Source organism: Bombina bombina, chromosome 3, assembly GCF_027579735.1.
Source record: "Bombina bombina isolate aBomBom1 chromosome 3, aBomBom1.pri, whole genome shotgun sequence".
Taxonomy (NCBI): domain Eukaryota; kingdom Metazoa; phylum Chordata; class Amphibia; order Anura; family Bombinatoridae; genus Bombina; species Bombina bombina.
This window is the reverse complement of record NC_069501.1, coordinates 986,214,693-986,226,537: the sequence shown is the minus strand read 5'-3', so window position 1 is coordinate 986,226,537 and position 11,845 is coordinate 986,214,693. Positions and strand designations below refer to the sequence as shown.

Here is an 11,845-nt window from a genome sequence, read left to right as displayed (position 1 = left end):
TTTTTACATAGAGATGTTCAGGTGATATTTTCTAATCAGCTTTTTACAGCTATGCTGCATCACTTTCAAGTGTTTAAACATTTGGGTATTATGGCCCTTTAAACATTATCTTGAGACACAATCTGTGAAATTCCTTTAAAAGGGACTCAGTCACCTTTAATATTTGTTCTAACTTAAAAGGGACATTAAAGGAATGTTATATATTTAAAAACATTTAAGAGTAACATTGTCCTGGGGCACACCCCTTTTGGAAATTCTGATTGTTAGGTATTTTCTGTGTTGTGGTTAATTAGGGATGTGTTTGTGTATATATATATACACACACACACACATATATATATATATATATATATATATACACACACACACATATATATATATATATACACACACACATACATACATATATACACACACACAAATATATACATATACGTATATATATGCATACATACACAGGTATGTAAAATAATTAAAAACTGCAGTGCTAAGAATTATTGGGGAATTATCCCTTTAGAGGTATTTTTGCTGTCAGTATATTAACGTTTATTTTAAATTAGCAAGAGAATAACAACCGATATGTGTGCTGTTTCTATGCAATTGATACGTCTGCCTGCTTAAATCATGTGAGTTGGTGAGAATAAGTACGCAGGTACGCAGGCTGGGGTAAATAGTTTGGTCACAAGCTGAGAATTTTGACCAAACGTACAAGTAAAAATGCTTGAAGAAAATAAAAAAAATATATAAATAAATAATACAATAAATTGTTTAAGGCATTAAACATAACCCATTTTTGGATAAATTAAGCCTTTTAATAAAATAATTTTAAAAAGACAGTTTTCCAATCTTAGCATTTTATCTGGATCATAGCCGGCTTATCAATATTTAGGACTCTGCTCACAGTCAAATTCATAAGGTACCGTGGATCCAAGGGAAGTATTAAAAAAAAAATCACCTCACTAAGTTTTTTTTGTTAATATAAATAGAGAGGCAGAGAAGAAGAAAGAAAATATACACACCTGTATACGAGTAGGAGATGTGTGTCTGTGTGCAAACATATACATGGTAATAAAACCATTTTAAAACAAACTAATATAAAAATGTTGTGACATGTCCAGTTGTTTTTTACCTGTCCATTATATAACATCAGATTTAAGGTGATGACCAATGTTCTTTAAAGGGAAACAACTGTGTCCCAAATTCATTTTGTAGAATTATAGAAATTTAATTGTAAAGTGTACCTTTAGGTAATAAAAACAAATCATTAGATCATTATTATAATCATGTTCTTCCTGACTTCAAGAACTCAAGAAGGTGATATAACGCTCTAGAATTTTGGATGAATGTTTGGAACTAATAAAAACTGTGTAAACCACTGTGATATTAAGATACAGAGCACTGAATTTCATTTTTTTTTTTTTATATAAATAAATGCATCCAAACTTAAATTATGAATTTGGGACATAGTAGTTAAAAGTTTTTAATTAAAGAGGAACCATAGAGCCCTAGTTGTTACACTTGCTTTTATGTCTTAATTTTATTTGGGAGAATTTTCACTAAAAACAGGTGAAGGCCCTAAATAAAATTAAAAAAAACTAGTAATTTTCTTGAAAATTAAGAATATTGAAGCTTAGTCAATATTTTGTCTGCTAGTGGTGTCAAGGCTTTTGAGGCTCAAAATAGCATTAACAGCTAGCTTTACCAAGTGCTATAGGTACTTTCTCTTGTGCAAACACTGTTCATTTGAACATACACTGCATTGACAAAAGTCTAAATACTTGGTTAATCTAGACAACAGTCAGAAACCAGTATTTATTTTGTTAAAATGTAAAGACAGCTCCCCCATTAACAGTTGGTTTCTACTTTGGTCCAATTTGGGAATAAAAAAAAAAAAAAAAAAAAAATGGTTTCATCTACAGTTAACTTGAGATAAGGAGAAGTCGAATCTATTGGCAAACAATATGTTTAAAAAAGGAGACCAAAGCATTTCTTCTTTATTATGCATGCATGTACCCATAATATTATATCTGAGGGTTTGCTTGGCAAGATATTGAAGGAACCTGCCATTAGTGCTTAGTGATAAAGAAGCTGCAAAATCCAAAAAGAAGTTTAGAGGAGGGGAAAGTGAGAAGTTGGCCCTGAAAGCCTTTTTCTCTGAATTAATGGCAATCAGCCATTAGGCAACCAAGAACTGGCAACAATTTTTACATTTACTTTAATATCTTGGTTAATTATGTCAGAGGATACATTCAGCAATATGGCTCACATTAGCTATCCACATGGGCACAGCTCCTTCTATTAAACAGTGGCAGTGCAAGTAAACCTGTATGTGAAATGTATTTGTGCTGTTTCATTTTTTTTTTCTTTTATAGTTTTTTTTTCTTCCTTAAGTCCCTTTACATTTGCTTTAAAACAAGACCTGCTACCATTAGTTTTGTCTCTTCCACTCTTCCAGGAGTGAGCACAACAGGATGATACATCCGCTTTTGCTCCTTTGTCCTCCCCATTCCTCCTTTGCCACGTGTTCTTAAGGGAAATCAGACCCTTACATGCCTTAACCCTTTACTGCTGTGCGGTCTTTGGCAACATTGTTACTGCAATGTGCTGCAGACACCATCAGCAGTGAGAGTTATGAAAAAGTGCTTATCAATGAAGCAAGTGCTTTGCATTAGGAGCTGAAAGAAACTTCCATTGAAGGAGATAGATCAGAGGTCCAGAATAGGATGCAAAAATGATATCACAGGCATCCAAATTACATTTACCAGGTTGTCGTCAAGTTTAGTTTAAACAAAATGGGGATTGAAAATAAAAAGGGGGTACTTTGGCATAACATGTTACTGTGTGAAATAACAAAATTGCAAGGGCTAAAAAAATGACCCAGTCAGCTTTCCAGAGAATAAATAATACTCAAGGAAAATGGCTGCACGGTTTGGAGGTAGGTATGATGGGAGGGATAGGAATGGAAGTTTCAGAACAGCCCTGTAAACAACGCACTCAGAGAACCAGAAACAACATCTCGGATAGCAAAAATAATGCATCTTCTGCTTATCCCATGACTGGCCCCCCGAAAAATAAACACTCACAAATTATTACTTAGAATTGTCAAGCTGTGCTGCAAATGCACATCATATAATCATTAAAGGAGAACAAGACGAGGCAGAGCTGCACGTTAACTGGAATATGGATGTGGAGGTGCAATATTGCTGCAATATGCCCCCACCAGAGAAAGGGCAGATAAGAATTTAGCACAGCCAGGCCAGAGAAGCAAATCTGCTAACAGCCCTTTATTCACAGAACTTTGATTGTCTCATATTCTCACCACGCAAAACAAGAAGGAAAATGTAAGCTTGTCTGTGCAACGACAAGACAGATACGCATCAATTAACACTGCATCTGCCCTATCTTGTCACAGTGTAGAATGAAATGTTTGTGAAATGGTTTAACATACAGCACCATGGGATTGAGAGGGGCTAAATTATTGTATATGGGTAGATGCTAGGAAGAAAGTGTTTCAGTGAAGTCTGCTGGATCTACATTTGGCTTAATACAATTTAGGTTTTGTAGCTCTTAACATCTTGTGTTAAACAGTGATATTTCTTCAACCTCAGCTACACATTGATATAAATATGGTGGCACCTCCAGTTAAAGTTTCTGGATTGTAGAAAACCTTAATAAAGAGCTCAACATTTTTAAAATATGGTTAAAACTAGTGTCTTCAGCCATAAAAATGATCATCCTTATCGAATAAACTTAGCCCTTTTCAATACCATACAGCTCCTTTAGAGATACATGTCAGAAATAGAATCTTGAAATGTAAGAAGACATTATACTCATTATTACTGGAGGCAGATCGAATGTACAGACATCTCATTCCACACACATTCTCCCCCTACTACAACTCCTTCCCCTCTACAAAACAAACAAACAAAAAAGTACTGATTATGCTACATTATAAGAAGGCACACAAGTAAAATATTCAAGAGGGGAAATAAAATAGTGCAGATTAGTAAATAAAAGATATTTATAATCATGCAACTGGCCTGCTGACTTGCTCCAAGAGCTCCGGCAGAACACTAGCAAATCATTCAAGTTTTAACACTAACTGCAAACTGAGGTAATTCATGTTGACAGAATAACGTAACACTTGCATTCACAATAGGGGAAATTATTATGGTTTTTTTTTTTTTGTTTTCAAATAAAATCACGCACACTTCTAGTATTTTGAAAAAGGAAAACACATCTAGTCCTTGCAACTGCCACAAGTATTTTACTTTAATGGTAAAAAGGATCTCCCCTCACAAATTTTGTCATAGCAAAATAAAAAATGCAATTCATTCAATATGTATTTAGTAAATATTAAGTTATATGTAAATGCTTAGGTTAGATCAGAAATAGTGCATATCACCCCAAGCAAAAAAAACAAGAAAAACCCCTAAAATAAATAAAAATAAAGGAACATATGAATGGGCTGAATGTAATTCTTCTTTGACAGGCACAATAATAATAATAATAATAATAATAATAATAATAATATAGAGGTCAAGTTAGCAGAAACATTTAATTGTACCTATCATGAAAATGCGAATGAGTTTTCATTAAATGCACTGTATTGTGCGATATTGTGGCTAAATCATTTTCAAAGTTCAAATTTTAGTAACTTCAATCTTGTTAGTTTAATTTTTCTACAGCAGCAGTTATAAATAGTTATGTCACTCAGTGAATATATTTATGCAACTTGCACTGCACCTTAGAGTTTGGAATATGTTTCACAAACCACTGTCAAAGTGGTTCAAGGCAGGGCGGCTGTACAGGGGAGGGCTAGAAGCTTATAGCTTGGGGAATTTGTTTCTAAGCATAAAGAAGCCCTGCTTTCAACGTATGTATCTAAAAAGCTTTCCATAATGGAAAATCTCTAATTTGACAAACATAAAAGCAGCCCTATTTAAAGTGGCAGATTCCCTTTCAATGTTAAGAAATTAGTTCCCAGCCCCAAGACTAGCACTGGCCTATGCCCATAGGTGCAAGGTAAAATAAAGAGCCCCGCTCTATAAATAACATTATACTAGGATAGAACCAGTGTAATTCTGTCTAATTCGGTCACTATTTCCTCCTTGAAGACACAAATGTAAACAAAGCAGCAACTCCATATTAAACTCTTAACAAGAAAACGAAAAAGAAGGAAGTTCATGTTATCATTTTACTGCCAGTAAATTATTTCTCACAACAAAACGGAAGGTACGGAAAAAAAACATTTAGTGCAAAATCTGACTTCAAGAAGTTAGACTTTCTTCATATGCTGCAATTTAATCCTAAATCCTAACTAAAGCCTCTGCTGCAAAATGAAAAAGAATGCAATATGGTTTCCTACATGTCAGTGTTTCTGATGAGAACTTTAAGAACTTGTAAGTGTGGGGAATTGCTTAATTAATACTTTGTATGAGAATTAAAGCCTTAACCAATATGAGGGTCTACATTTTTGAAGATAAGTAGCAGACCATCCCCTGTGTGAAAACAATATTTATTGCTCTCATACACCACTAAATAAAAATGAGATCTGATTCTCCACTATAAGCCAACCATCCAAAGGGAAGTGCTAAATAACATTATTTAAGGGGCATTCTTTAATAGGGCCATCTGTTAGCAATAAAATATCTGTAGATACAAAAGAAAAGAAAAAATAACCCCAAAAACCAGCACCTTTCCCATGCTCATGCTTTCAACCTTCGTAGAAGCAAGAAAATGTGTCTAAGTGCCATTAATGCAATTTTTACTCATAACTACTATATACTGGGCAAGTGCAGAGCCTAAAGCTGGTTAACAAATCTGTTCAAGGATATGAAAAAAGCACTGCTTTCAAGAATATATTTCTGACCAAAAAATTAAAAAAAATGTAACGAGAAGTTGCAGACAATATATTGGGGCCAAATAACCGTAGAAAATTTATCTATGACATTATGTTCTTTTAATCTCTTATTTCTGTTTGTATTTAAATATCCAAAGACATAATCTAATAACATTTTTGAAAAGCTCTATTGTGAATTAAGCCAGATTAAAAAGAAGTAGTGCGTAAGTAGTGTCCATGTATGTGTGTGTTAACCTGTTGAAATGTATCAGTACTTTTGCCTATCCCTGTAAGTCGTTAAATAGTACGAAACAAAATGTAATGATAAAATGTTTAACTTTTCTGTTCGTTTTATCTTCTATGTCTTTGCGTCAGTTTGATTTAGTTACATTTAAGCTCAAATGATCTTTTACCCTCTGTCCTTGAGTCATTATTTAATATTAAAATTTAGCTAAAATCTACTTAGCACAACATAACCTGTACCTGCACCTGCACTGACAAAATAAAATTTCTATGATTAGTCCTTAGTGATGTACCAAAAACAATAGTGGCATTACCTATAACTTCCCTATAAAATCAACATTTCACTGATCATGAATGGGTATGTTCAATATTAACATTTTTTTTTTTTTTTTAAAAGCCCTCATTCTTCCTTATTAAAAAAAGCAATTTATTTTAATACAATACCCTTGTTTCCATATTTACAAATTTAAATTTGTCAACTTTTCTGCTTATTTCAATAAAACAATAAAAATCTCATGATTTTAAAAACTAGTGAGCGCGTAAGTGAAACTATGTATCATGTAAGATGACATGCTTATAGACATTGTGCCGAAGTTTAAACAAAGACAGGTATCAAAGAAAATGTTAACTTTGCTCTAAAAGGCCTTAGTAACAGTCATAATGGCTTGAATATAATGAACTTCCTTCACTTATTGCCTTTGTGCACTAAAAAGAAAGTTTTACATTTGGGTGAGACGCTGTCTTATAAACTGAGTTATACACTGATATATATATATATATATATATATACATATATATATATATATATATACACATACACACACACACACAAATAAAACTAGTTGACTATAAGTAGGGCAAATAAATGCATAAAAGCACCATTCATACATCTAAATACTTATGAGAGAACGTAAACTTCTGAAATTCATACACTATAACATATGCACATACAAATATATACCCAGAAATGGAAATGAGACTGAAAAATGAAATCAAGTGCAAATTATACTTTGAAAATGAAAGAGACTGCAATAGTCTGAATCCCAGAAGATAGGGAAATATCCATTCACAACTGTGTTAGGATAAGCACAAATACTTAAAATACTGATCGCATGGTTGGTACCATCTAGCAGAAATATGGGTGATGGACAGACAGAAAAAGAATGACTAAAGCACTAGAAACAAATAATCACTAAAGTGCCTAGCTGGTGGGGTATGTTGCAGCAGTGCACCATGGGAATGTTGCATGGACAAATATTAGAAGGCTTGCTGAGCCATTTTTATTTTTTAGTTGAGAACATACTTTTTTTATGCCTGGCATTTGCAAGATCATTGTAGGGCACCAATAGAAACTAGATACTGTGTGGATATGAGTGCTACATGTATGGAGAGGAAATGAGAAGGCCAAGCTGCTGCCTACATATTTGTTCCTGCCAACCAGAAAAGAATGTGAAAGCTGCCCAAGAAACATATTAAGGCCAGATGACCCTTCAAATTGTAATGGCTTTCAGGGCCATAGAGCAGCAAATACAGAATTGCACAGGATGAACTTCACACATTTAAAGCTGCATCCCCCTCTCTTCCTTCCTACAAGACATATTGTGAAAGCATCATGTAAGGGTACCCAACTCAAAGCAGCAAGGGAAGTGGCTTCTCTTCGCTACAAAACACATTTCCATCTCATCCTCCCATATACAAAGAACTTTTAATACTACAGAAGCTTCAGTGCAGCCCACAGCAGCTTAAATAAAAAAGGAAAACACTGGAGCAAAGCCCCTAATAGCAGCTCAGGCCTCGGTGTGTCTTGTTCTCCTTTAAAGTGCCCTAAAATTATTATCCTAAATAAATTAAAGTAAGGTTTTGGGTCAACCGCAGTGCGGCAGATGCTACTCAGAGTAGCAACTGTCCATGGTAATAGAGCCATGCCGATCCTTGGTATATGGACAACTGCCACCATTGGGAAGGGCAGTTTTAGCAGCAATGCTGCAGTTCTTCAGAAGGTTGAAGCTGAAGGGGAGGATGGCGTCTTTTGGTGGGAAAGGCTTCATGGTGGAGAGGATAAGTGCCAGGCAGTCCGCTACATCCTTGTTCGGAGCACAGGCCAAGGCTGGGGTGTGACCTGCTGTCGAGAAATAAATGGTCACACACATATTTAATAGCCAAGATTAATCACAAATAATGTGGTAAAGGAACACAAAATAATCAAAATGACATGGGCAAACATCTCTCTTTGTAGTTGCAAATGCAGATATATGTCACAAACTGTATTTAACAGAATACCACGCAGTCAACTCATCCTACATGGCAGATATCAGTACTAGAGAAAAGATGGCACCTATTAGGTTCTATACAGCAAGTAAGATGTTTCTGCTAGTGGTAGAGATTTGACAAATTTAAGGTTAGATTCTACACAAGCCACAATTAATGGAGATGGAATGTCACAACTGTGACATCCCTGAGGACCAAGACCAATGTTACATTTTAAGAGCAAAAAAAATTGCAATTGTGTTGAGGGGTGTTAGGTGGTGGTGGAGGACACCCGTGTGTGTGTGTGTGTGTGGTGGGGGGGGGTTCAGTATGGTATTGTGCTGGCAGAGGGTCACATTTAAAGGACCACTCAATGCAGTAGAATTGCATAATTAACAAGTACATAATAAAAAGACTGCAATAAAACTTACTATGAATTTTAAATAAGCGGTAGATTTTTTTGGACAAATTAATTTTTTCCCTCATTTTTTCGACCCCCTGTATCATGTGACAGACATCAGCCAATCACAGACTAGTACACCCTGTGAGCTTGTGCACATGCTCAGTAAGATCTTGTTTCCCAAAAAGTGTGAATATAAAAAGACTGCAAAATTTGATAATGGAAGCAAATTGGAAAGTATCTTAAAACTGCATGCTCTAACCGAGTCATAAATGTTTATTTTGACTTACGTGTCCCTTTAAGATTTAATAATATTAATCACATCAGCAGTGATTGGGGTTTAATTTTGGTGTGGGGGACTCGGTCAGTAATGTAGTTGTGTGTGCGACCACCTGCTATAATTAAGGGGGATAAATACAGAGAGCAGTCAGTAAACAATAGTGGTGTGAGTTTGATCAGGTTGATAAAAACAAAATTTATGCTTACCTGATAAATGTATTTATTTCTTGACACGGTGAGTCCATGGATCATCTAATTACTTTTGGGAATATCACTCCTGGCCAGCAGGAGGCGGCAAAGAACACCACAGCAGAGCTGTTAAGTATAACTTCCCTTCCCACAAACCCCAGTCATTAGACCGAAGGAAAAGGAGAGAAATGAAATAGCACAAGGTACAGAGGTGCCTGAGGTTTACAACACCAAAACCTGTCTAAATAAACAGGGCGGGCCGTGGACTCAGTGTCAAGAAAGAAATACGTTTATCAGGTAAGCATAAATTTTGTTTTCTTTCTAATGACACAGTGAGTCCACGGATCATCTCTAATTACTATTGGGAATCAATACCCAAGGTAGAGGACACAGATGATAAGGGAGGGACAAGACAGGGAGCCTAAACGGAAGGCACCACTGCTTGAAGAACCTTTCTCCTAAAAGAAACCTCAACCGAGGCAAAAGTATCAAATTTATAGAATTTTGAAAAAGTGTGTAGAGAGCACCAAGTTGCAGCCTTGCAAATCTGTTCTACAGAAGCTTCATTTTTGTATGCCCAGGAAGAGGAAACAGCCCTTGTAGAATGAGCCATGACACTCTCAGGAGGCTGCGTCCAGCAGTCTCATAGGCCAAGCGATTATGCTCTTCAGCCACAAAGAAAGAGAAATGGCCGTAGCTATCTGACCCTTACGTTTCCCAGAGAAAACAACAAACAGAGCAGAAGACTGGTGAAAATCCTAAGTCGCCTGTAGATCGTAATTCAACGCACGCACGTCTAGGTTGTGCAGCAGACGTTAGGACACAAAGAAGGAACAACGATTTCTTGATTAATGTTCCTATCCAAAACCACCTTAGGGAGAAACCCTAACTTAGTATGCAGAACTACCTTATCCGAATGAAAAATAAGGTAAGGAGATTCATACTGCAACGCCGAGAGCTCTGAGATTCTAGGAGCAGACGAAATTGCAACAAGAAACAAAACTTTCCAAGATAACAACTTAATATCTAAGGAATGCATAAGCTCAAACGGAGCCTGCTGAAGAACTTTAAGAACAAGGTTAAGATTCCAAGGAGAGTAACAGGTTTAAAACAGGCCTGATACTGACCAGGACCTGATAAGGATTGCACATCCGGCCCATCCGCCAGATGCTAGGGTAAGAAGAGTACATAGCCACAGCTGGATTTGAACTCTTGACACTCAGCTTATAAAGCAGCAAAGCTTACCACTAAGCCATCGTAGGACACCATCCGCCTAATGGAATTAGCCGGAATCAGACCCTTGAGGGTACTAAGAGATAACTCCTTAAAATGTGCTTCAGAGATTACTTAGTACAAAAGTATGAATGTATTGGGTACTTGCAAGCGCGGCCAATCACCCACAAGGGTCTCAAGGCGCTGCTCATTTTATCAACCTCAGAAGGATGAAAGGTTGAGTGGACCTCGCTGGGGAAGAACCTGCAACCCCTTGAGTTGCTACAGAGCTCAGCCATAGGCCTTGTTCGGCTATATTAAAGGGACACTCAGGTTTTATAAAATTTTCATGATTCAGATACAGCATGTAATTTTAAACAGCTTTCCAATTTACTTCCATTAAAAAAAATGTGCACAGTCTTTTATAATTACACTTTTTTTGAGTCACCAGCTCCTACTGAGCATGTGCAAGAACTCAGACTATACGTATATGCATTTGTGATTGGCTGATTGCTATCACATGGTACAGGGAGAGTGGAAATATACATAACTTTGAAATGTGTTAGAAAAGACTCTACTACTTATTTGAAATTTAGAGTAAATGTTTTTGTATTGTTTTGTTATCTTGCATTTGTTGATTATGCAAATCTACAGTGTTTACTGGTCCTTTAAGATACAAACATTCAAGTCGTCAGCTTCAAAGAACGAAAAATTTTGGATGACTATTCGAAACGACATCCCCACTAAATCCGCCTACAGATCTTGCGATGTCCCGCAGGAGCAAGAAGAAAAAACAATACTCTCTCCCTCTTGAGCTAAACGAAGACTCATGGAAGGAGAATAACCTTAGAAAAAGGGTAAGTCCACCTGAAGTTCCAAAGAACTGCCAGAATATCTATCAGAAAGGCATGAAGATCTCTTGACCTCGACCAAAATAGGAAACTTCAGAACCAATTCTGGTAAGCCCCAATTGGAAATGTACCTGAAGAACACCTCCGGATAGAGGTCCCACTCCCCGAGATGGGGAGCCCGATCGAACAGAAACACCTCTTCCCACATGTCCACTTCAAAAAAGTGGATGGCCGATAGACAGAAACTGTGAGCACCTGTCCACCGAAAAAGTTTGAAACCCTACATGACAAAGGAACTCAGAAAGAAAATGATATAAGCCACTAAGACTAATGTCTTAAGGCGCTGCTCAGATAAGAACCCGCTAAACTGGGCTTGGACCCTGAGGGCAAAAATTTAGATCATTGTAACTCTCTCACAATTCCCAAATGATGAAAGGAAGAGTAGTCTCACGGAATCAACGTCCCTGCGCCTTCAGCGACTCTGAGTCCTCCCAGCCCAGCAAGCTGAAGTTCACAATCGCAAGTGCCCAGGAAAGTCCTCGAAACATGAGTGTTGAGACCGAGATTCCTGAAAAACCACCA

General features: G+C 36.5%; 1 protein-coding gene across 1 annotated transcript in view; it reads right to left on the bottom strand.

Moving 5' to 3' along the window:
- Window positions 1-522: 522 nt before the first annotated feature.
- Window positions 523-11,845, bottom strand: part of ANKRD52 (ankyrin repeat domain 52) — a 374,590-nt gene continuing 363,267 nt past the window's right edge. The window contains exon 25 of the mRNA XM_053705506.1: window positions 523-8,207. Within this exon, the coding sequence (XP_053561481.1) occupies window positions 7,972-8,207 (236 nt within the window). The 3' untranslated portion in view covers window positions 523-7,971. The remainder of the gene's footprint in view (window positions 8,208-11,845) is intronic.